At 44.1% G+C, this 26,772-nt stretch overlaps 1 protein-coding gene across 4 annotated transcripts in view; it reads right to left on the bottom strand.

Annotated features, from left to right (window-relative positions):
• Positions 1-26,772, bottom strand: part of GRIK1 (glutamate ionotropic receptor kainate type subunit 1) — a 1,552,596-nt gene that overhangs the window by 281,107 nt on the left and 1,244,717 nt on the right. For all 4 annotated transcript variants that reach the window (XM_069636357.1, XM_069636359.1, XM_069636358.1 and 1 more), the window contains one exon: positions 14,390-14,508. In XM_069636357.1, coding sequence (XP_069492458.1) covers positions 14,390-14,508 — 119 coding nt within the window. The remainder of the gene's footprint in view (positions 1-14,389; positions 14,509-26,772) is intronic.

Here is a 26,772-nt window from a genome sequence, read left to right as displayed (position 1 = left end):
ATGGTAGAAATGGTGCACTTGAAGGCCTTCAGTTAACTTTGTGGTAGAGGACGTCTTAAAATTTCATTTCTTCAAATCTAGAAGTTGTTTTCATTTTCTTTGAAATTAAAACAATTCCATGCTTATATGTTTGGCAGTAAAGGACACCTGTGACACAAACATGGGAGTCAATTGTTGAGTAGTATTGTTAAAGTGGAATTCTGCTGCCTTCTGTTATTCTAGTATTTGCACTTCGCAGTCCCTATTTTGCAACAGGGAGCAATGGGCAGACATTTGGGGTTAATTATCAAAAATAAATTATGAGCAGCATGTTTAAGAATACTTGTTGGTATCCCCATTTAGAAGCCTCATTTAAAACACTTTGCAATCTTTGGAAGTTTTTCATTTCCTGGACCACTACTTCTGGCTTTTGGTTGTCTGGCTTTTTCTGAACGTCAAAATATTGAAACATGGCTTAAGTGGAGCAGGAATTCCAGCTATGCATGGTGAAGCATTGCAGGCTGCATCTCAACATGCATGGGTGCATGATGGGGTAGTGCGGGCAGAAGAGGCATGCCTGGTCGCAGGAGGACAGGCTTTCTCAGAAGAATGAAGAAGGAGGAGTCTCCTCTATGGCTGGGCTTGTTGAAATATCAAGCAGTAAAACCCAATCCTACATATGTTGGTCATGCATATTTTATTATGGCATGTCCTGAAACCTCGGCTGGATTTAATTGTTGAGTGGATTGACAAACCTTATCCCTGGTCGTATTTTCGACCAATCAGGCATTATTGATTCTAAGGGCACCTGGGGTGGCCATGCTCTCTTTATAAATTAGCCTATAAAATACATTAGTTCCAAGGAGCCTGGCCAGCCGGTGCGCCCCTCCATTCCCTTCCCTGCACCACCAACCAGTCATCTCATAGCACCTGCGTAGTTTTCTACATGAGTGCTAAGAGTGTGAGTTTTTTTTTTTTTTTAAAGAAACATACATTTGCTGTGCTGTCCGGATCAGCACAGTGCTATCATCTCGGAAGTCTGTCTTCAATTTTGATGACAACAGACTTTCTGGATGACCGTATTGCGCAGTGTCGGTCGCGCAACAAAGGGACATTTCTTTCTTTTTTTAAAATTTAAAGACAGTGTAGGCACCCTTGAAGGCAACTACACAGGCGCTAATGGCGATATGCCCCTCAGCGGCTGGCCGACCCTGTTGGGAAAGACACTGCCACCCTTGTTAAGGGACATTCGCTTAGCACAGGCCCTTAATTTGGGCACCAGGGCCCTTAACGACAGGGTCAGCCTGCCGCATCGCGGCATATCACCTCATTCTGGCCACAGGAATTTCCCAAGCTAGACAAATGATTGATATATATAACTCTAGGAGAGCTTTGCCATGTTACCTTCCTATACAAAAGCAAACAAACAAAAAAAAAAAGATTGATGCCGCAATAAAAGGTCAAGTGGACATTAAAAACATAAAATGTATCTCGGGAAGAGCTCTTGCAAAAAGAGGCCACTCAATTGGTGCTGTTTCTGCAGTCAAAAAAACCAGAGGTAATTTGGAAAATCATTTCTGTGCAGGTATTTGGCTGCCACAAAACCAGTATTTGAATATTTGTATATTAAATTTGTCATCTGCAACTATGACAGATCATCTGTGCATTCAGGGGAACTTGTGGCCTTTAACGATTTTCCCAAAATCAGGTGATATCTTCATTGGACAGTGGGAGCCGTATTATTGATGGTCTTCATGGAGTTACTTAATCAAAACATTGTCACATGGATCCTCCCATGTACTGCTTCCGCCTTTTACTTCTAACAAACATTAATTTTAATTGGGATTAGCGCAAATAAACAATGGCTTTTATTTTTAAAGTTCATAAAATTATAACAATCGACACTCAGCAAAATCTTTAAAAGACTCTTCCTCATTTCCAGAAGGGAGCCCTCGAAGCTTTGGTTAGAACCCAGAAGTGTATATTAGAACATTAACTTGTTATGCACTTTACCACTGCCCTGTGCTTGGGATCTAAGGATTGAGAATAGCAAATCAGAAACATTGTGTTTGAGGAATCAGAGAAATGGGCATATGTTTATTTAAATCTCAGACATTATTTGGGTAAAGACATAGGGGAACATCTTATGTTATGTTATTCCAACTTGTAAAGCGCACGGTCACCCGAAGGTATCATGGCGCTGAAGTGAGGAGAACCTAATAGAGCCAAGGAGACCTAAAAGAGAAGAGTTTTTAAGGCCTTCCTGAAGGCTAAATAGCAATGGATTTTCTTTATGGTCATAGGTAGGCCATTCCACAGCACTGCAGCAGTCACAGAGAAGGCACGACCTCCGACCCTAGTCCGAGGTTTAACTGCCATACTTAATGCACACATTACCATAAAGTTTAAAGGCGAAGATAATCTCCAATATTTCAGTTTGTTTATTTAGTACACCCATTCTGCAGTTATATATGTATTTTAACAATTCACAGCGCACATGTTTTAAAGAATGCCAGTCTTGTGTTTTAAGTGGCAAGGGTAGCACTGTATATGAGTGACAAAACGACATCCAGTCACTACAGTTGTATTTGCAATCGTGGCTTGCTTCTCTGGCCTTTCCATACATAGACATCTTTCAGAATGCTGTAGATTTTAATCTGAATATGTTTTCTCTTGCATTGGCAAGCGAGAGTAAAGTAGGTCATTTCTATCAATAAACCACACATGCCACTGCTCCACCAAATGGCCATTCCTAGCAGGTGACCTCCAGCGGACCTATGGGGAACTGCAGGTGAATGGAAGGTGGCCATTTAGGGGTGGCAATTAGGTGGTGCTGTGCCATATTTGGCTTGGCAACTGAAATGCCCTCTTCTACTCTCACATTACAAGCAGAATCTTCGTTCTTGCAGTTTGAAAGCTAAAATATTATTCATGATGGTTACAATTATTTATAATGTTAATAGAGAGAGAGAGCCTTTTAAATCCCTATTAAATTAGTCTCTAAATTGCAAGGGGGCCGCGCCGTACTTTGCTCCATACTGTCTCCCTTGATGTGTATGTGCTCCAGTGTCCACAAAAGCCTGACTAAGTGAGTGATTAGTGATTTGAAATTGTTAACATCCTCTGGGATAAAAATATGGAATCCATGCATAAATACCTATTCAAAATATAGGGCCTCATTACGAGATGGAGCGTAGCCATGCTGCTATTAGCAACATGGCTGCCTCCCATACCGTGTCCGAGTCTGGTCTTGTTCAATGGGGACTTACCAGTGCATTCCGACCCTGACAGGACCGGTAAGTCCCCATTGAACAAACCATTCCCCATTCCCAATTGAGCCCCCATAAGGCTCAATGGGAATGGGGAGGGCGCTAATAACTGGCTCGCAAATGGAAAGCCCGTTATTAGTGCCCTGGTCACTTAGCGGGACCCGTATGGGGCGTGTGGTCATACCACACATTCCTTACAGTTCCCTCCAAGGGACCTCGGAATAGGGTGGTAAGGGATTACCAGCACCGGTCTCCTTACCGGTGCCCAGTATCCCTTACCGCCCGACTCGTAATGACCTCCATAGTTTGGCCCTGGCCACCACCAGACATATGCAAAGTATGCACCTGCATAGGGCTTTATAAGGAGGCAGTCCCAAAAGGCAGACAATGGAAAAAGCCTCTGAGTATGAATTCCCACACGGGGAAAGTCACACCGTATCCTGGCAGAGAATAAATACCATTTTCTGAAAACTCCTCAGGCTCCTCGTGCCCTTAGTGATATGTTTTCCTATCCTGTAAATCCCAGGAAATGCAACAATGTTTTAACGTGAATGTGTGGGCACACACACACAAGGGTTTTGGCAATAGATTTGGTGAGATTAAGTAAATGAATAATAGCAATTTTAAAAAGTAGAAGTATGTTTTCAATGACATGGAGAGGAAGAGGAGTCGTGGAATTTTGTATGTGGGGCGAGGGGGGAGTTTAGAAGGTTAGGTCAAAATGTCAGTTTGCAAAGGTAGCGGGCGCCCCTCTTTCGACAGAACAAGGCCTGATAACCTGTTCAGTGGTTACTAACCACTTGAGAGTTCGCAGCCACTGCTTTTACTCACTGTGCCTTTCACAGATGGGAAATATCCATTTGCATATCAGTCTTTGTCCTGCCCAGGGGCAGTCCAGCACCGAAATGCAATGGCAATTCCAACCTGAACGAGAGTACCACCAGCAACCCCATACACGTGTTTCACCCTTGTTGGGGATCATCAGTGAGGTGAAGCTGATGCCTCTCTAAGCACAGTGAGAGGGAGACCACGTCTGCTTGCCCCCAGGAGACCTAGGGTTACCAATCCCAGGTTCCTTGAAATTTAGTTTGCAAAGGTAGCAGGCGCCCCTCTCTCGACAGAACAAGGCCTGATAACCTGCTCAGTGGTTACTAACCACTTGAGAGTTCGCAGCCACTGCTTTTACTCACTGTGCCTTTCACAGATGGGAAATATCCATTTGCATATCAGTCTTTGTCCTGCCCAGGGGCAGTCCAGCACCGAAATGCAATGGCAATTCCAACCTGAACGAGAGTACCACCAGCAACCCCATACACGTGTTTCACCCTTGTTGGGGATCATCAGTGAGGTGAAGCTGATGCCTCTCTAAGCACAGTGAGAGGGAGACCACGTCTGGTTGCCCCCAGGAGACCTAGGGTTACCAATTCCAAGTTCCTTGAAATTTAGTTTGCAAAGGTAGCGGGCGCCCCTCTCTCGACAGAACAAGGCCTGATAACCTGTTCAGTGGTTACTAACCACTTGAGAGTTCGCAGCCACTGCTTTTACTCACTGTGCCTTTCACAGATGGGAAATATCCATTTGCATATCAGTCTTTGTCCTGCCCAGGGGCAGTCCAGCACCGAAATGCAATGTCAATTCCAACCTGAACTAGATTACCACCAGCAACCCCATACACGTGTTTCACCCTTGTTGGGGATCATCAGTGAGGTGAAGCTGATGCCTCTCTAAGCACAGTGAGAGGGAGACCACGTCTGGTTGCCCCCAGGAGACCTAGGGTTACCAATCCCAGGTTCCTTGAAATTTAGTTTGCAAAGGTAGCAGGCGCCCCTCTCTCGACAGAACAAGGCCTGATAACCTGTTCAGTGGTTACTAACCACTTGAGAGTTCGCAGCCACTGCTTTTACTCACTGTGCCTTTCACAGATGGGAAATATCCATTTGCATATCAGTCTTTGTCCTGCCCAGGGGCAGTCCAGCACCGAAATGCAATGGCAATTCCAACCTGAACGAGAGTACCACCAGCAACCCCATACACGTGTTTCACCCTTGTTGGGGATCATCAGTGAGGTGAAGCTGATGCCTCTCTAAGCACAGTGAGAGGGAGACCACGTCTGGTTGCCCCCAGGAGACCTAGGGTTACCAATTCCAAGTTCCTTGAAATTTAGTTTGCAAAGGTAGCGGGCGCCCCTCTCTCGACAGAACAAGGCCTGATAACCTGTTCAGTGGTTACTAACCACTTGAGAGTTCGCAGCCACTGCTTTTACTCACTGTGCCTTTCACAGATGGGAAATATCCATTTGCATATCAGTCTTTGTCCTGCCCAGGGGCAGTCCAGCACCGAAATGCAATGTCAATTCCAACCTGAACTAGATTACCACCAGCAACCCCATACACGTGTTTCACCCTTGTTGGGGATGATCAGTGAGGTGAAGCTGATGCCTCTCTAAGCACAGTGAGAGGGAGACCACGTCTGGTTGCCCCAGGAGACCTAGCGTTACCAATCCCAGGTTCCTTGAAATTTAGTTTGCAAAGGTAGGTCAAAATGTCATCATCTTATATCACTCAGGATGCTGGTGCTACCTTTGCTTTCAGTCTGCAATGTGCAGTATACGCAACCATGCACACTCACCCAATATGTAGTGAAGGCCATGGCTACATTTTACATGTGCTTAAAACTTTAGGGCAGTAAAACCGATGTGCAAATAATCTACCATGGATATTCAAGGGCATCCATATTGAAAAGACCTGTTTTCTTTCTGGATTCAAAGAGTGTGGCAATTATTGCAGCCATTTCTCTGCTGTGTTCCAGAGGTTCACTCCTCTCATTTAGAAGATTACATTTTTCAAATATGCCTGTTTAACCATGAAGTTGTCTTGAGTTAGTTCACAGCAAGATCTTATCTTTAAGGTAAGAAGGCCATTGTGGGTCAATATGATGTCCATGAAGGAAGCTCTTTGCTGTATTAAATACAACTGTATTTGTTGCAAGGGGCGGGTACGTTTTCTTCAGTTCCTTCTAGAGCTGATGGTACCTCATGCTGATCTGAAGGCTTTCAAGCAGAGTCTCGGAATAACCTAAGAATACAAAGGCTCGAAAAAGATAAAAGGTGCACACTAAAGTTTCCAGCGGGAGCATCCTGCAGTGAGCCCAGGAGAAGTTCTGCATTGTTGTTCGGTTGCCAATACATGCTTTTGTAGTTTATTTATTTATTTTGCATTTTTAAAGCGCTCACACAGCCCGCGGGCATGGAGGCGCTGTTACAGGAATTGTTTTATAATTGCGTAATTGTTTTTGTCTTAGTTGCATATTCATATCGGGCTTAAACACCAAGAGGTTTCTAAGCGCGGACCCGGGGATCGAACCTGTGTTGCTTCCGGTCGTCTTGCTTCCAAGGCGCACAGGTTGCTGCTCAGCTATCCTCCTCTATAGAAAGGGTGTCGCCAAAATGCTGTCTACATTGGAGCTCCTGTTCATTGTAAAGTTTTTGGAACTGTTAGAATCCTTAAAGATGAGTCAATAAACATGCTTGGTGAATAATTGTGGCTGGCCAGAACTTCCTATGACAAGTAGGTGTACAGACATCTCTGGCGTGAATTACCACAGATTGGTGCCCTTGAATTGGCAGGGACACTAATGCTTTAAATAACCTTCTAATGAAGAAGCCTGGTGAGGTCAGATTTCAATGCAAGCAATGCATTCTGTACATTTCCAGTCTCGTGATCTTAATCATTGACTTTCTGAGTTGGATGATTTTGTTTGAAATTTTTAAGAATTGATATGTTAGTAACTGTATTGAGTCAATCATCTAATGAACCTCCTGGGGGAGTGTAATCAGATGTATTCTACCATTGCTTGCTTCTTCTGCATCTTAAGTCTGAATCCTATCTACCTAATTCAGGGGATTTGCACTGGAGGAAATTAGGAGATACTCTTAGCACCTTAGATTTTCTCATGCAACCTGATACATGAGACCTGATTCACAAAGCTTAAATCTAGAGCAGGTACAGAGCTCATTGGAGCATCTCTGGGATGTCCTTGAGCAAATGTTTGTGAATTGAACTTGCACAGGATCATCTCAAAGATGCTCCAGGAACCTCCCAATTGCCTCCAGTTTTAGGATTTAGGAAAAGGGTACAAGGTAGCAGGATCAAATGTGAGGTAATCGGACAAAGGCGATTCTCCTTCATCTCCAGTCACTTAAAGGGAGGGAGGTCGACATCTGAAACTGAATACAATTTTGCATTATGATCTGGGAGAATGGGTGTGTGTACATTTAGTATCTTCAAGCGGAGAAAGAGCTGACTAGTGAAGAGGATTTTGCATCCTGCTTTGGCCCTCAGCAGCCCTTTATGCTGCCTTGAGCATTTTTCCTAAATCTAATGCTTTAACGCAAGTATGTATATAGTTTAATCAATGCTATTGAGCTCTCTGGACATTGCATTTAACATCCCCTGTGAATGAGCTGAGGTCCCTGATAAATATGCTATAGCGAATTAAGCTTTCTATAGCCCAACCATCTCTGCTAATATGGGAAGCCAGATCCATACAAACCTCTTAATCTCAATTCATCTAAAACACTGCTAAAGGCAGTTTTATTTTCTGAAGGGTTTTCTAGCACAACAGACTTTAAACATCTTTGGATGTAACCTGTATTTACAGTTTTATCTTTCCATGGCCAGTTTTTTTAATGCACCTAAAATATTTCTTTTTCAAATCTCAGAGGGTGACGTGTGTTAGAAAATACTACTTTGACAAATCCCAGGGTATTGTCACTGCTCCCATAGGGGGGATCCCTTCCCATGAGGCCAGGCAGGTGAGGCTGCTACCTGATAGACCCCTGGGTTGATACTCAGTGGGTGGATATCTTGCGGAGGAAAACCTTGCATGGCACCAATGACGACTATCATGGGAGAACGCAGGATCTACACCCTCCACTTCTGTCTTTATCCTCCTACCCAATTTAGTCCTCTGTAGTCCCCCACACTCTCATATATTTGTGTAGAGTAGAAAACTCCATCCAAATAGGATGTACTGAGATGAGGGAGACAGGGGACTACCCATATGAAGTACATAGAAATACTGGGACAAAGGCGAACTGCTGACGAGGAAAGAGTTTACCACGGAACCAATGTGTGCGGTCGAGTCAAAATGAACACTATGTGGATATTAAAAGGGAAAAGGGACTACCCAGTACATCTAACCCACCCTATAGGAGCCTCAAGAGCAAGTCAGGCAAGAAGTTGGGAGTCCAGGACATCGAGATTGGAGGAAGAAGGTGTAGAGCATGGCTAGAAGTAAGAGATTACTCGCTGAATACCAAACGCCAAGTCCCTGGCATCTCTACACTTGAGTCAGTGCAGAAAGCCGAGACCACACCAAACCTCAAAAGTCTTTCACTGCGGAGCTGCTGCAGGCCGGGAACTAGAAGCAGATAGAACGAGAGACCCCGCTGAGGTCCACAGGCATGAAGGGAATCCGGCAACCTGCAGAGAACGAGACCAGGTACGTAAGTTAGCAGAAAGATGCGAGGGCCAGGGTAAGTCCTGTAAAAGCCTCAAGGGGAGGAAGATAACCACAGACAAGGGTCTGGGACACATACACAGTTGTGGAAACCTCACCAGAGGCATACACAAAGGTCAGGAAACCATATTGACTATGGGAAAAGTTCTGAGATGCCCTCCACCAAGACTCTGGGACCCATGCAACTTGGGGACACCCTGAGAGAGCCATACACAAGGGTCAGGGACCTATATAAACTTGGGGGACTCCCAGAAAGCGCTCAAACAAGGGTTGGGGACACATACTAAGTCAGGAAAGCCCCATGAGAGCCATACAAAGTTGTGAAGTTCCATGAAAGCCATATACAAGGGTCGAGGGACCATATCAACTCGCGGAGGTCCCAAGAAACATGCAACCGAGGGTCTGTGAATCATATCATGTTGATGAAGTCCTGAGAAGCATGCAAATAGGGGTCTTGGACCCAAAAATTGGTATGTGAACTTTGGCTAAGAGGTCAGAAGGGTCTGCGACCCATTGTTAAAGGAAGCAGACCTTTAAGAACAACTGATCCTCATCAACAAGTCTGGCAGCATAGTGAACCAAACCTGTTGCTATGTTGTTGAACCTGAGAAAGGCCAGACGAAGGGAGACATTCCACCAGATATTTGGGAACTGCATTTTTGTCAATTAGACAGCCTGAGTAATGCAAGGGGAAGGAATGACACACCCCCCCAGCATCCCAACAGTGCAACCTGGTAATAGAACTGAAAGACTTTCTTTTCTACCATATTTGACAGATTATCCATTTTGGAAATCTTTCTGAGAACGTTTGATTCAACACAAGGAGAACAAATATTTTTGTTTCCTCATCCAGAAGTGAACAGTAAGCTTGCATCTAGAAGGAAGGAGTAATCCTTTTGGAACAAGAAGATACTCAGTTTTCCTTAGTTTGCTTTAGAGTGTAAGGGACCGAAATATGTTTGGACACTGGATGGTGGACTTATTACTTTATTGGAGATCCTGACAGAATCCTTAAAGTTTTTGTTGAAGCAGGGCAACCCCTCTCAGAAATAAGGCAAGATAGGTTTTCTTTTGATTACTTTTATTCCTCAATAAAAGTATTTGCCAACAGCTATGCCACCACTGTGTCAGACTTGTACTTCTGCACCCTTAAAGTATCCACAATAATTTTCCAAGACATTGGTGCCAAAAGATGGGAGCTGTGAGCCCTTATGTTTCACAAACATGTGGGCATGGTTGTAGTGATTGATAATGAGCTTAACCAGTTTTCCATGAAGGAAGTCTTATCCAGACATTTAAAGGTGGGCATGTTTTGATTTAGTTGTTCAGGGAGACTAAGAGAAACTCAGTAGGCTCGGCCAATTACACAGTGAGACCACCCTTTAAGAATGTCAGTGATGTCCCACAAACTACACATTTGTTACCATTTTAGTTCACAGGGAGGCCTTTTACCTGCAAAAGAATCACTGTGTATGGTGCCTCTTTGGTCTGCATAAATTGTACTGCTAATGTCTTGTGGTGCAGTAGACCGTTGAGAACCCTGGTCTACGACCCATGGTATCCCAACAACCCATAGTCAAAAAAGGATAAGGCTTGCAAGTTATTAATGTCATTATGTCATTAATGGTTATATTGATCTTGCATGTCTGAGTATTGGTAATTTAATTTTATAGTTGAACTGGTTGTTATCTAACTCTTCTTTCTTACTCTTCAAAAGAGAGAAGTGTTTTGCTCATCTTGCTAAAGTAATGGAACTAGAGGTGAATTTCATTCTTATTTTTTTATTTGACTAGCAAATCTAGGTTTTCATGTCCATTCCCTTTTGGCATACTTTAAGTTCTTTGATAGACTTCTTGCATTCTTCCACCCACTAAGCTTCTCCATGAAGGTAAAGATCAGTGCTTCCTTCACTCATATGTTTTTTGAATGTTGTAAGGCCAGCGATGATCAATGGCTCCCATAGATTTCAATCAGAGACTAACGTCCTAATTTCTTGTAGTGACATGCTTAGGGATTCCCACTGGTTCTAACCCAAAAGGGGTTTAACAAACATATTGACAAATAATGCTGTAAACTATTGATCCACAACCAGTGACAACGTTAAGCATTGCTATATGTCATCTGCAAAGGTGTGGACATCTATGGAGGAGGCACGATGATTCTATTCATGGGGTGTAAAAGAAACTATAAAACAACAAGATGCTTTCAGCACATTGCTCTAAGTCTGTGTTGGAAAATGGAGTAACCATGATTAACTGCAATACTTGTATTCAAAAGAGAATTTAATCAAGTTAAAAGAGTTGTCCAATCCTCTATCCACCAGAGTTGTGAATGTCATTGACAGGACTTTTCATACTAAAATGGCACACATTCCTCTGGCCAGAGTGATTCAAATCATCTACCAGAATTGAAACACTTCAGTCTCGGTGCCATGATTCCCTTCAAACCTTTATGGTTATAAATCAGAACAAAGGTTGGTGCAGGCTATCCAGGATTCTTTCAGATGTTTCGATGCAGAGCCATATACGAAAGAAGCATCCTCATCTTTGTTCAGAGTCTGCGATTGTTTCCAATTGATAGACAATCTACTTGATTTAGTGCATCCCAGTTTCAAAATACGTCTACGGGTAAAAGGATGAGGTGAATGCTTCTTGCTATTGAGTACTTTTAATATGTCTCTTTCTTCACATTGTTTGGTTTGGAGAGTTTAATCATCCCCATAGTCAAATAAGTCTTACATCTACACAAGTCTATAGACAATATATTGCCAGAGAAGTCTTACACTTAGAAATGTTTTATATATAGCCACTTCTAATATCTAGACTGCTCTTATATTTAGCAATGTCTTGTACTTTTGCACACCCATGTAGATATTGAATGGCTGGTGAATTTAGTATAATCAGGAATTTTCAATTCTCTTATTAATACTAAATAAAATGTCTTTCTGCTGCAACTGTCAGGGACTTGTTTCCCAAAATGTAATGTTTTAGCTCCAAGGCTAACCTCTTGATTTCACAGGCATGTATATGCTCGTTTTAATGTGTGGACACTTCTCACTCAATAGCCGTGTGTCCATATCAGATATTTGTGCACGGATTCCACATTTGTGATTTACCTATAATTAGTCGGAAAATATGCAGACTTATGTTTCACTATCTACATCTGTTACGAGGACTTAAGAGAGCACACAAGAGATTCACCATGTTAATATCTGCGTGAAGAATAATGCTCCCTTAGGTCTTTCTAGAAATAATGAAACAGGAGTCTGCCACCTTTGGGTTTGCAGAGATGTTTGACTACAACTCCCATAGGCCTTAGCCAGCACATTTCATGAAGAGGGATCATGGGAGTCATAGTCCAATTCACCTGGGGAGCCACAGGATGCACAGCCATGCACTAAAACATGGCTACATGGTACTCAAGTATTCACTGATATAAGTACTGCATAACATCATTTGTTTGTATCTGTGTATCAGTGTTGTCTGCAAATGATTCATAAGGGAATTTACTGGGCCTTAAATGATATTCCCCAAACATTTAGCTATCAGTCAGAGAGGGTATTAATGTGATGTTTTCAAAATTAATACATATGCAATCATTATTACAATTCATGTGGCATGCAACCGTAGAAGAATACCATAGTCTGATACCTTCAAAGCACAGGTGACATAATGGGTTCTAAACTCAAGGGAAGACAATGACATTTAAATGAACATGTTACTAGCAAGAATCTGGGTCAGAGACAATACTTGCTGAAGTCTCTCTAGTGCCTTTTATGGCAGACATGACAGCCAGTCCTGATCCAGACTTTGCTCACGCTCTGTAGAAAAGAGAAAGTCTGATCATCACATTTAGAAATGTAAACACGATGTCTTCCAATCAAGCACAACAACAAGCGTCTGCTGACGATAAAGAGCGTAACAATAGATGCAGGGGTTCGACTGGCCATCTCTTGTTCAAACTCTACACGTGAATGATGGTGCACTTACAGTCACACATAGCACAAGTTTGTACATGAAACATTTGCCTTCGACGAGCAAATGTTTTTTAAGCTTCTCGAAAGACAAGCAGAGTCTGGTTGGGGCTGACTGTCATGTACCCAAGGTAGTGGTGACTAGCAGACACTTCATCCCACAGTTTGCTGTGGATGGTGGTAAACTCCAGAGGCAGGCCGAAAAACACAAAGGTCATGAGGTAGGAGGGAGGAAGGGGCATTCTCACGCACACAAAGCCAGCCACAACCAGATGCACAAGCCTGCCTGGTACTGTAAAACCATATTCCTGGCTTAAAGGTGTAATTACTTTGGTAACGTGTTAGGCTTCCCTAGCGACTTCTTTATGCAGTTAAGGCGGTGGTGCATTTAAAAACAACTATTTTTCATGATGTGCAAATGCACCGGTGAACCAGTCCATGCGTGTGCATGCTTTGCTTGCAGGGGGCCAGGAAGCATTGATGCTGAAAATGTACATTAACTGTGGCCCCTGGAAATTCATCTATTCAAGATTTATAGACAACTTAACGCATTTCATGACATATTTTTCTTTTTAAGAGCAAATAAGAAACTGACAGATTAGCGATTTCAGTTTTCTGTATCTCTCTAGAGTGGGGCGTCAGATAATGTATGAGGAATCTATCAAAGGCTGGGCTGAAACCTTCCAGTGCACACTCTTGCATTTTAGTACAACAAACGTTTGAACAAAGCTCTATCTGAGCATTTGATGTTGGATATTCCATCCATACAAATAATTCTATAGGGCTCTAAGGGCGAGCACACTAACTTGCAGGTGTGTTAAGACAACATTTATCGGAATCTTGCCATGGACATTAGTTTATCCCATTTCAAAGCCATTAAACACACCTCCGTAGCTGGATGAAGACATGTCATGTACAAAAAGGATGATTTACTTAATAGTACAATGGAAGCAATAGTATATATAGTAGATTATTCAGAGCCACTGGGGGCCATGTAAATGGCAGCGGTGTAAAGTATACATCCCAATAGCATAACATATTAGGGATCAGCTGCTCGATCCACTCAATGGCATAATCCAGTCCGGTTTTCAGAATGGCCAAACAAATATGCAGATTATTGCCACTGATATTCACACAAAAGGACTATTTCTCATGCATGTTCATTGTGAATATCCTGCAAACCTGGATGGATTTACACTGCGCGGTGGCGCGACAAGGCCTGCCCTTGCTGGTGTTGGTTACAGTGTGTAGAAACCCTGCAGGGAACTGTTTTATCATTCGCTGTTGGATGGAGCGATTCTATAAAAGATGTCCGCTTTCTTATCTGCGGATTATTGATTGCCACACATGTATTTTGGAAGGAAGATCTGTTCACAGCATTATTGCACAGCTTCAAAGGGGAATGGAACACATATATTATACTGCAGTCTTTCTCTCTGAAACGTGTGTTGTAATTTGATTTTTGGGTTAAAAAAGGAATCAAGGAACTGGTGCACTTTAATTGATTTTTTTACGGGCTCCACATATGAAATATTGATATGTAGTCCACACCGAGGTCAGGTTTTACAGTATACGGTGGAGTTTACCAGCAAAGAAGCCCCTAAGCAGACTGTGGGATGTGTGCAATAATAAGGTGTAACCGATGTACCTTGCTGCATGAGAGCTCCAACTCCAAACCAGAAACTATTTAGCAAAGTAAAATTGTTTTCCACCACATCTGAGTCAGGGTTGCACGGGTGGGGGTTATACCACTCATATGGTGTAAACCTGTGGTAGTTAACAGAAACAATCTGTAAACATCAGAGAAGTGCACGCAACACCAACAAACCTGCTGAACAATGCAGAAAACCAAAAGGTTAATCAAGGGGGGAAAAAAGCAGTGTTAATTTCCAGGTGCATATATAAGGTGGTTGAAGCGGCCCGTGGCAGGCATGCAATGCAGACACTAATTCCACATCAAGCACACAACATTTTCTCTAATCCTGCAACAGATCCGATAGTGCTGCTCACATGCAAACGAGCTGTATCTCTGTGCGCTCTCCGTGCGCCCGGTCACTCTGATTGGGAAATTGATGGAACACAGCTCCTCTGGGTCCTGTCTCTTGGGCGGCATATATATGGTAATGGAAAAGGAATGGCGTTCTCAACATCAGTGCTTCCTGGAACACCAATCTATTCCAGAGTGTCCCAAGATACAACATATGTCACATGTCTAAGCTGTGATCAAATGCATGTCTTTGTGGCCCCGGGATGGACCTCATTTGAGTACGCAGATCATATCCTCATTGTAAGAGTCTCTTGCAGTAGGACAATTATACGACAGTGTGTTTTATGGCTAACTCCAACATATTTTTGCACATCATAAGAGAGGCCAGTCCAGTCATTCGCTTTTGTTTATAAGTGAAACTGACCATCAATTCAGGAGCTGTTGACTTCTGCATATATCTGCAGTGCGGTGCCATCTTGCCCTTTTTGAATGGCTCCCAGGGTGCTGCTTAGAGTTATGAGCTGTTGCTTTCCTTCTTGCCTTGCTGAATTATCTACAATATGCTGGCAACTCACTAAATCAGGACAAGGTGCTGCTAACCAATAGAGATGGCCATATACAGATCTCAATGTTATGCGTTGAACGGGGCTGGTGATGTGTTTGTATATTGAAATCGGGGTCGGACTGGGCCATACAATTGTTCGAGCACCAATGAAGAAGTTGCCCACAGTTGCAAATGACAATTCATTCCTTTTGTGACACTGTTTGAATAGTAACCAAGGGGGAGTTTTTTGCTAACGTGTGATGCAAATTGTGCATTTAAAAAATATGTATTCAGCAATAATGGTCAAAACTACTAGCCACATGGTGAAGTAACCCATCAAACTGGCCCAAATTGGCCAAAAAAGTGGCCCACTTAGACAAAAAAACTGGCCACACTAGAATTTTGGTCTTTGGTTCGGCCATGTGTCTACTGCCCTATAGGGCAGTTCGAGTCTGATTGAAATGCTAATTGTTTGATATTACTTAAACAGCAGCCATTCTAATCTATTTCTCTTTCTTAATGATGTATCCTCCTGCTTTTAAGTCATGACAAAGGATTATGGAATTCATAATGAACTGCTCTGACATCACAACAGGAGTAAATGTCATTTTCTCTTGCATTTATTTTATTTTCGTTTTTGGATTGGTTTGCATTGAGTTTAGTTCCCTCATGCCTTTCCTCTGCATCCCATGTAATGCTCATCCATAGGCACACGGCAGTGGGGTGAAATATGGACACATAGGGGCTGTACATACATTATGGATGAGTAGCTTTCGACTAAATTGTGTATTGCACTTGAGTTCTGAGTGATAACAAATGTCACTCTCGTTTTATAGCTTGGACTAATCTATTTAATTCCAACATCTACCAGACCAAGAAACCGGCAAAATGAGACGGGTACGTATCACACTTCCATGTTTACAGAACACAGCCAAAGGCAAGGCCACTCACTTGCACACATCTGCATCCATACTCCATTCTCAACAACATCCTGCTTAACACCTCTGCATTGTATTTGTATTTGTATTTTATTTGTATTTGTATTATATTTATTTCTATAGCGCACCAGGCCCAGGGGCAACCGGGCGCTTAACTTAGTTACAACAAGATGAAAGCATGACAAGGCAATGTGACAGAGTATTACAGGATTATTACAGGAAGATTTACAAAATTTACAAAATATACATTCAAACGAATATCGATAAGGCAGTGATTTACAGGATAGTTAATAAGGGATGCAGAGTAGGTCAAAGTGCAAGTAGGGCAGTAAGCTGGTGTTAGCAGTCTTGGGCGGATAGCCAAGCTTTGGTAAGGTATTTGAATTTCAGGAAGGAAGGTTCTGCTCTAAGGTCATTGGGGAGTGAGTTCCAAAGTTTGGCTGCCAGGATGGGGAAGCTGGTTCCACCAGATCTTTGGAGATTAAAACGCGGGATGTCAAGGCAGTTGGCTTGGGCCGCTCTGCGAGGTCTGGTGGAATTGTGGAAAGAGAATCTGTTTGCCAGGTAGCGAGGGGCTTGGTTGTGGAGGCATTTGTGTGTGAGAGCCAAGGACTTCAAGGAGATGCGATGTGGGATAGAGAGCCAGTGCAGGTTGCGCCTGGTGTCAGATATATGCTGGCGCCTAGGAATGTTAAGGGCCGCTCTGATCGCATTGTTTTGGACAATTTGTAGCTTGTTTAAGTTGCGGAGATTAGTACCTAGATAGAGGGCATTACAGTAGTCGACCTTGGATAGTACAAGGGTCCTGGCCAAGGTTACGCAGTTGGCAGTGGTTAGGAACGGGCGACAGGCGGTGATGAGCTTGCAAGTATGCGCTGCTGCAGATGAGACTGCGTTGGATTGTCTAGTCAAGGATAGGGTTGAGTCGATGTAAATCCCTAGGGTTTTCGTGTCCTTAGCAATCGGGATGGTGTTCCCATCAATGGTGAAAGACTTGAAGGCAGGGTCAAGTTTAGTGAGTTTTTGTGGTGAACCAAGAATGAGGAGCTCTGTCTTTTCATCATTTAGGCAGAGGCTGTGTTGGGCCATCCACGCTTGGATGACCTGGTAGATGGCGTTGATGGCAAGGGAGTCAGTTGTGTAGTCTCCTGTGATGGGGATTAGTATCTGTGTGTCGTCAGCGTAATTGGTATACGTGACGCCCAAATGGTCCAAAATATCAAAAAGGGGTTTGGTAAACACGTTATATAACGTGGGCGAGACACAGGACCCTTGAGGCACACCACAAGAGACCGGAGCGGGTGGTGCGGCCGCAAGTGGGGAGAACACGCGCATTGATCTATTATCCAGGAAGGATCTGATCCAAGTGGCGGCATTTTCTGAGAAGTGTGCGGCTGATTTGAGGTGATGGCAGAGAATTTTGTGATTGACAAGATCAAAAGCAGCAGAGAGGTCCAGGAGAAGTAATAACGCCAGTTTGCCTTTGTCTTTGAGATCTTCGATCTGCGTTTTTAAATCAATAAGGGCGGTCTCAGTGCCATGGCGAGGCCGGAAGCCTGATTGCCTGAGTCCCAGAAGTTTATTTGATTCAAGGTATTCCTGAATTTGTAGGTAGGCCGCGCGGTCAAGGATTTTTAGTAAAAAAGGTACAGTGGTAATTGGTCTGTAGTTTGTGGGTATGCTGGGATCCAGGGTAGGTTTTTTCAGAAGCGGGATGACCCATGCATCCTTAAGATTGTCCGGTACAATCCCAGAGCTAAAGGAGGAGTTGATGAGCGTAGTGATGAATGGTGCTAGGTCGTGAGCAGCTTCCTTAATAATAGGTGCAGGACAAAGGTCACCCTGACAATTGGACGGTTTAAGGCTAGTGATAATCTTTTCCACTTCGAGAATGGAGAGTGGAGAGAAGCTAAAAGGAGTCAGAGAGTCTGTGATAGAGAGGTTTATGGTAGGTATAGGGATCTGTAGAGGGTTGGATTGAAGGCTAGATTGTTTGTTGTTGATTTTAATTTGGAGAGTGGCAATCTTACCTAGGAGAGCTTCTTGGATTTTGGAGCACCAGGTGCTATCTTTGGTACATGTGTCAGGTGGAGTAACAGGAGTTTCAAGTTCTTTTAGGATTTTAAACAATTCTTTGGTGTTAGATTTGGCTTGCTCGATGCGTTTGTTATATGTGTCTTTTTTTGCCTGGAATATAGCTTCCTTGTAGTTAAGGGTGGCCAGGAGTACGCGTGATTTGTTAGCTAGAGAGTGATTGCTTCTCCAGTGGGATTCTGCAATTCGTTTTTCTTTGCGTAGTGCTCTGAGATGGGGTGTAAACCAAGAGTTTAGGTGGGCTCGAGGTTTAGATTTTCTCAGTTTCGAGGGTGCAATGGTGTCTAAGGCTGTAAGCATGGCCCGGTTGAATGTGTCGACCAGGGCCGTAGGGTCAGAGCATGAGGGATCCCGAACATTGAGAGCTGGAAGGAGGAGGGGGAGGAGTCTATCGCAGGTAATGTTGCGTTTGTTACGGGTGGCCATAGCCGGGGCAATGTTGTGAGGGAGGCTGATAGGTTTGGACTCAATATTGAATGTAATTAAGTTGTGGTCTGTCCAGGCGCACTGTTGGTTAGAGGTGATGTTGATGGGACAGTTGAGGGCGGCTAGCCAGTCAAGGGTTCTGCCCTTGTTGTGGGTAGGTTGGTTTAGGAACTGAGTGAATCCAGCATTAGTGAGGATGTTGTCAATAGACGAAGCAGCAGTGTCCTTGGGGTCGTGGAGGCCTAAGTTGAAATCCCCCAGTATCATGACCTGGGAGATAGCTTTGGTGTTGTGTGTGAAGATGTTGGAGAGGTCCTCCGCGAAGGTGGATAGTGGGCCGGGTGGCCGGTAGAGTAGATGGAAGGTGATAGAATGGTTGGGTGTGAGAGCTAGTTTAGCTGTCAGTGCTTCCAGAGTGGAGGAGTGATGTGTGGCTGAGAGGTGGAAGTTCAGAGCGTTTTTGTGGATGATGGCGATGCCACCTCCTTTAGATTGGATGGAATTACGGTCATGTCTGATAATGTTGTAGTCAGGAGGGATAGCGAGGGAGAGAAGAGGACCTGAAGCTGGGTGGAGCCAGGTTTCAGTGATTGCTATAAAGTCGAGGTCAAGGTTGAGGATCAAGTCAGCTACTTCTAGGGCGTGAGCCGGGAGTGATCTGGCGTTGATTAGCGCGCCTTTGATATTGTTTAAGTTAGGGGAGTTGGAAGATGGTGGTAGATTAGGTGAAAGTGTAGGTGGTGACAAAGGGAGAGGCAGTTTGATGCGGTGAGCTAAATGATGGGAAGCGTGGGTAAGACGCGAGCCAAGTCTAGCATTTCTCAAGGAGATAGAGCAGGGTAGGTTAGGTAAAGGTCTGGTGGCGAAGTGCTGGATCCAGAGGGCTGGGTTGTTAAGATAAGGGTTGGTGTGGTGAGCGTGGGATGGCATAGTTGAGGTGTGATGCAAGTAAGAGTGGTAGATAGAGGTGGTGGTATGGTATAGTGCAGTGCAGCCAGGGTGCAGTATAAGGATGAGAAGGGTAGGCAGCAGTCTGGTAAGTAGGGTACTGAAAGAGTACAGTGGTGAGTTTGCAGTAGTTAGACTGTTGGTGGGGGGCATGTTGACCTAGTAGAGTCTAAGCGCACGTGGTCTGGTAAGGAATGCGAGGGCGACCATATGACATTTACACAATAACACTAGTCTGTTAGTGACCAGGGGCACAACACAGTTGCAGTGGTCAGTTAGCGACCATAAGGCACAACACAATTGCAGTGGTCAGTTAGCGACCATAAGGTACAACACAATTGCAGTGGTCAGTTAGCAACCATAAGGCACAACACAATTGCAGTGGTCAGTTAGTGACCAAAGGCACAACACAATTGCAGTGGTCAGTTAGCGACCATAAGGCACAACACAATTGCAGTGGTCAGTTAGTGACCAAAGGCACAACACAATTGCAGTGGTCAGTTAGCGACCATAAGGCACAACACAATTGCAGTGGTCCGTAGGCGACCAAAGGGCACAGCCAGTAGCAGTCATGAGGCATACAGCATTAGGGGCAGAAAGTGACTGTACTATTGAGAGGTGGCAGTAACGCAAAGAGGCAGCAGAGTTGGAGGCATAAGTGTATGTAGCAAACAGTTATCGAGGGTGAAGAAAAACCGAGTTTAAATGTTTGTGATTGCGGAGTAGCAGAAGACATACCAGAAAGCACAATAGTGTAGACTGAGGGTATCCCCTCTACTCACAATGGATTAAAGGTCCGAGTAGACACTGGCTCCAAGGCTCCGGAGGCGAACAGGGGGCAAACAGGGGCCTTAGTGCGGGCCTTTGTTGAGAGGCCGGCGTTCCCGCCTGCCGGCGGAAGGGGATAAATATGAAAGGGGAGGTCAACAGCTGATTCGTGCGGCCAGAGCCTCGCTCTGGTGCCGCGATGCGCCCGCCATTGCTGGGCCAGGCGGAAGAGTCTGACGGAGTCAGTCGATTCTCAAGAAGCGTTGCGCTTCAGAAATCGACGAGCAGCTGGAAATCAATAAATATGCACGATGGCCATACCTGACTGAGATATGATGGCAACCCTCGCCCTTGAGGGAAATCGGTGAGGCAGGGTGATCTGACGCACGGCCGAACCGTGTGTAGCTGGAGATGCTCCTCGGCTCAGGAGGCTAGTGCTCCTGCCCCTCCTCCGTGGTGTGCTGCTGCGGCTGGAGCGGTAAGGGCAGAGTTCCTGGCCCCTGGCTCCTGTGGCTCCGAACAGGCTCTCAACAGGCCTTTGTATGGCCTTCGTAAGGGCCGCCGGCAGATCCGCCTGCCGGCGGATGTAGTGGCGTGGATAAGCGAGGCTTAGCCTCGTTGTGGCGCCGCGATGCGCCCGGCATGCGGGGGTCAGGCAGGAAGTAGGACAAGGCCAGGCAGGCCTTCGTTGCAGCTTACCAGCTGTTGCGGTTTCCGACGATGGGGAAAGGGCTCCTGCCCTCTTCCCTTGGATGGGGCGACGAAGTGAGGCCAGACAGGCTCTCAACAGGCCTTTGTATGGCCTTCGTAAGGGCCGCCGGCAGATCCGCCTGCCGGCGGATGTAGTGGCGTGGATAAGCGAGGCTTAGCCTCGTTGTGGCGCCGTGATGCGCCCGGCATGCGGGGGTCAGGCAGGAAGTAGGACAAGGCCAGGCAGGCCTTCGTTGCAGCTTACCAGCTGTTGCGGTTTCCGACGATGGGGAAAGGGCTCCTGCCCTCTTCCCTTGGATGGGGCGACGAAGTGAGGCCAGACAGGCTCTCAACAGGCCTTTGTATGGCCTTCGTAAGGGCCGCCGGAAGATCCGCCTGCCGGCGGATGTAGTGGCGTGGATAAGCGAGGCTTAGCCTCGTTGTGGCGCCGCGATGCGCCTGGCATGCGGGGGTCAGGCAGGAAGTAGGACATTGGAATGCAGCTATACCACACAATAAAAATTTGGTCTAGCTGCTGGACACAAAGAATCTATTTCTTTCACACTCCGTCTTACCAACTCACAAAGCACCTATCCATTTGCCAGCTCAATATGGGTAGCCAGCCAGTATGGACATGGCCACTCCTACCCAATTTCGTTTCGCTAAAATGCACACATGCATTTTAAGCCCCTCTGATGAATTTCCCATACCTGGACTTCGGTTCCTGGAGGCGTTCAACCTACAGCGTGTTGGGGGCATACCAATGGTGAAAGATGCTATAAAAATGATGACTACTACTACTACTAATAATAATAATAATACATGGTGTTTCACTGCCACCAATAAGCCTACGCTATTACACTGGAGTACATGTAGGAGGGAGATGAAATGTGAGGATGGACATACAGCTTGTGGGTGTTTGGTTATTTAGCCACCCTTGACTGTCCATGGCCATGCTAATGCCTGTGGCCATTTCCACCCACTACCTGCCCCACTATATCCAAAACGCATCCTTCTAGGATGTCTTGATCTCGGTCTTTCAAGCAGTAAGATCAGACTTTAGCCTGCCAGTATTTTTTCTAAACAGTCTGCTGAGAGTTAATGGCAGCTGTAAGTGGATACTGATATAAGGAAAATGTATTAAGGAAGTGTGCCTTCAGCCACTGGGTGTATATTTGTCCCTTGCCCTGCAGTCCTGTTAAAAACAAGCAATGACAAAGCCAGAAAATCTGGCTTGAGGTATTAAGTACCTGGCACTTGCCAGGTACTGAAATCATATGTCCAGTTAATGACTCAATTTTCGAGCTGTTGCGATCTTATGCCCAGGTAGTACCTTTTATATCAATGTCTAGCAAATGCCTATCCAATACCTCTACAAAGGCCCAAATTGTTAGCTTTGTCACTCAGAACCCCCAAGTGGAATATAGCTCTGCAGTTGATAGCTTCCCTATAATTCTATATATTCTGCTTCAAACCTTATAGGTGCTGGAGTGCCTGGGCCTCAAGTAAAATGAACCACGTCTCTTTTGCATAGTCTCTTGCCTCTGTTTTGCCTTCTTGTCTGATTGATTCTTGTTGTAGGGACCCGTAAGGCAGATACACGATTCCTTTCAACTGGCCAGGTATTTGCTTGCCAGAAATTAACCTGTGTTTTGGGAAAAATGTAATCCCACTTAGGGATGACAATTCGGTGAATGTGCGTCTAACCCTACCCCGTTACTGAACGAGTCATCTATTGCCATACAAGGGATCTGCAACCCGAGGGCAAGGGTTCTCTGCTACTGTTTTTATGCAGTTGTTAACTATCAAACAAATCAATTATTGACTGGCTATACCCTCACACAATACTCATAATCACTCTAAATTGAACATCCTATATCTACTAATTGATTTTGTTTTTAGGTTTCTTCTACTGAGTTTTCTTGTTTCTGACCTACGTTCCGTGTGTTGACTTTTTAAAAAAAGTATTGTACTTTCATATAGTTTCTGAAAACTATTATGTTATGAAAACATGTTTTTACAATGTTTTAAAAGAAAGTCGACGGAAAAATTAGGTGTATTGACTTTTGCCATTTTGGAGTGCCTCATTCATCATGTATTAGAACAATGTATATGTGACTTCTTAGTTGTTTGAATGGATAGTCCATACGATTTTACATTTCTGAATTGGTGTTAGCTTGTGTCACATAACACAGTAAAAACAGACATGAGAACAGAAGGTAGAAAAGCAACTGCAAGAAAGGAAAGCTGTCATCCATGATTCCACTTTTTTTTTTCCCTGAGCCTGCTTAAGGGGGACATGGTTACTCCCAGGGTCAGACCGACTAGCTGTTCCCGGAAAGCCAAAGATTTGGACAGAATTAATGGGTATGAAATTAAGGAGGCACTTGATTCTCTGCTCCTTTGTGAAGAATTCCTGGGAGCTGGGACTTTGATTTTGAGTACTATTTGGGCCAAGACTGCTACTTTAAAACCAAAGAATAGGAGAATCTCGTATCCTTGGTTCTCACAAAATCTAATCCTGTTGCGTAAGCTAGTTAGTAGGAACAATCAAAAGTGGCAACGGATACAGACTCTGGAGGATAAAGCTGAGGCTAAGAGGGCACTTATGGACTATAAACAAATAATTTTCCAGGGGAAGAAAGACTTCTTGGGCAAAGAATTAAAAGCTGCCAGTAATCTTCTGTGGGAATTGTTTTTCATTGACTCCAAATTCTGTAATCCCAGCTGCAAAGCTAACTCAACGGATCATTCAATCGCGCAGGCCAACTTTTTCTAATTTTTTTGTTGTTGTTGAAAAGATTGAACGTATTAAGATGGACATTTTTCAGGCCACTACTACAAAGCCATCAGTGTCACTAGATATTCAATCTGTGGTTATTTTAAATGACCCACATAGCCAGACTGTTCTGCCTACTTTTGATTTTCAATTAGTTGGTGAAAATGATATACACAAATTGTTGGAGACCCTTAAACCTACCATTGATTCTCTATTTCCCCTTCCTGCATATGCAGCAAAGTGCCTTGCTCAGGAGTTGACTCCCTTTGTGACTTAATTTGTTAATAAGTCATTGACAGATGGGATTGTACCTGACAGTCTAATACACTCTACGGTTACTCCCCTATTAAAAAAGCTAACGCTGCATTCTGAGTCTCTCCAGAATTATCGTCCTATTGCAGGGCTATCATGGATGGCTACAATTCACCTATAGCTAATAGACTAATATCTAGATACATATAGGTTTTGCCCTGATTCTATAAGGACAAGCACCTGTTCTATATGTTTGCGCTTGAACTAGAGAAAAGCGCCCATTAGACATGTTTTTGCTTTACTACAGTCTATCACCATACCTCACTGCACTTAACTTTTGTAAATGAATTTTATGTTTATGTTCTTTTGCATTTAATTGTTTTTTCTATTTGCATTTATACTCATCAGTCTACAACTAATGTGATGTTTTTATGGAATATAAATATATGTGAACGACCTACACTTCTGTAAACTTTTTGCTGCAGAAGGTCTTTAGGGCTTTTGTTCCTAGAAAATGTTACTTGATTGTTCTTGAAAGCATCCATTTTGTATACCTTGATTAAACCCTGGTGAATATATTTGTTGTAATAAACTTACACCATGTACAAATTTTGTGTCTACATGTACGAATGAATGTGCATGGAACCCCCTTTCCCTGTTGGGATCCTTTAGACTTTGACATGAGTTCAGAATAGTGGTGACCTTTGCAAGCACCAACTAATCCCCTTATGTTTTGAATAATGGCATACAGCATTAAAAGTATGCGTTAATTATCGTCAGGCGCCCCTGTATGTGATATATTGTTACCTCAGCCTTAGGTTCCGCCAGTTAGGCTGTCCCTCCAGTTAATATACAATTCTTGAAAAGGTAGTCACAGGTCAATTGCAGACATTTGTGGAACATTAACTGTTATTGGATAAGTTCAATCAGGTTTTAGACTAGGTTTCTGAACTGAGACTGCTCTTTTATCGGTACAGGATGACTTGCTAAGGGCCGTGGACCAGACCAAGGTGAATTCCCTCTTTTGGTAATGTTGGACTTGTCTGCGGTAGGAAAAGTTTATGACCATGCTCTAGGCTGGTTCAGGTCATTTTTGTCCAACTGTCAACATCAGGTGAGACTAGGTGAATTCACTTCAGAGTCTATCAGACTGAACTGTGGAGTCCCATAGGGTTCATCCCTTTCACCGCTGTTGTTTAACCTACACATTCGGCCTCTTTGGGACATCTCAAGATGCCATGGGCTAAACTTTAATTCCTATACGGACAACACCCAGATTTCCTTTAGAATTGCACATTTTGCAGAAGCATTTAGTAAACCGGGACAGTGTCTTGAGGAAGTAAGCAAATGGATGTCGAATTGCCAATTCCAACTTAATTCTGCTAAGACTGAACTTATTTTATAGGAACCTAGTCATCTGCTGACCGCAGCCAAGAAACAGCCCATCCCAACCCTTTTGGGAAAGAGTCTAAAATGTGTGTCTAGGGTAAAGAACTTGGGCTGTGTTTGTTTGGCAAGATGATCTTGGCAGTGCAGGTCAGGTGGGAGCAAAGGTTCAGGCAGTGCATTTTGTGCTAAGACTCCTACACCAGGTACTGCTCTACACTCCTAAAGAAAACCACACGTCTGTGGTTGGTACTTTAACCAGCGCCTATCTGGACTACTGCAACAGTCAGCTGCTAGGAATCCCAGCTAAACAAATTCAAAGACTCCAAAAAGCACAAAATGTGGCAGTCAGGATGATCTTCAAGTTGAGCAGAACTGCAGAACTTATAAATGTGTAAATGGCATTGTCCCTCAATACTTGAGTACATACGAGCCTGTCGGACAGCTGCGCTCCAGTGATCGTCATCTTCTGTCCATACCACACTCTGTGTATAAGTCTCAGGGAGAAAGAAGATTCTCTGTATTTGGTCCAAAACTTTGGAATTCGGTACCATTAGAACTAAGGACTGCTAGCTCACTTTACCAATTTCGTAGAGTTCTGAAAACTTTCCTGTTTAACTAGGGGTCCTTTGTATTCATGGTGGTCTTGTTTCTGGGTTTAGCTATGTTCTGTACGAATCATGTTTCCAACAGCACCGCTATACTCTTTGGTCCGTTCCGTGAGCACTATAAATTCAAAAAATACAAATACAAAATACAAATACATACAGGATACTGTGGCCTGTATTGTTGTGTTATAATGCATTATGTTATTATGGGTAGCTCTCAGCTATACTTAAAATAAAGAGGGTAGGAGGATGGTAGCAAAATGGATAAAAAACAATTGGTTGCAAAAGATGAACAATTAAATTAACGATCACCCTAGTTCAGGGGGCAGACAAGGTCATTCGTTCAGGCTTCCGTCTGCCCCCTGGGGTTTGAATAGTTTATATATTTTTTACGAGCAATTGGGCTTGCATTTATTGCCCAATCTCCTGTAAAAAAACAAAAAAACAAGATGGCCACTGCCATAGGAAAAGGGACTAGGTTCCTTTTCTATTTCTATGGTGGTGGAGGTGGGTGCAAGGAGCGCCAAGACTTGCTCCAGTCCAGCAGGTAAGTGAGGAGGGAGGGAGTGGGGTGGGGAAAGGGTGCGGGAAATCTTTGGGTGTGGGAGGAT

Source organism: Ambystoma mexicanum, chromosome 7p (assembly GCF_040938575.1).
Source record: "Ambystoma mexicanum isolate Mex_15411 chromosome 7p, UKY_AmexF1_1, whole genome shotgun sequence".
NCBI classification, from domain to species: Eukaryota; Metazoa; Chordata; class Amphibia; order Caudata; family Ambystomatidae; genus Ambystoma; species Ambystoma mexicanum.
This window is presented reverse-complemented; position numbering and strand designations above follow the sequence as displayed.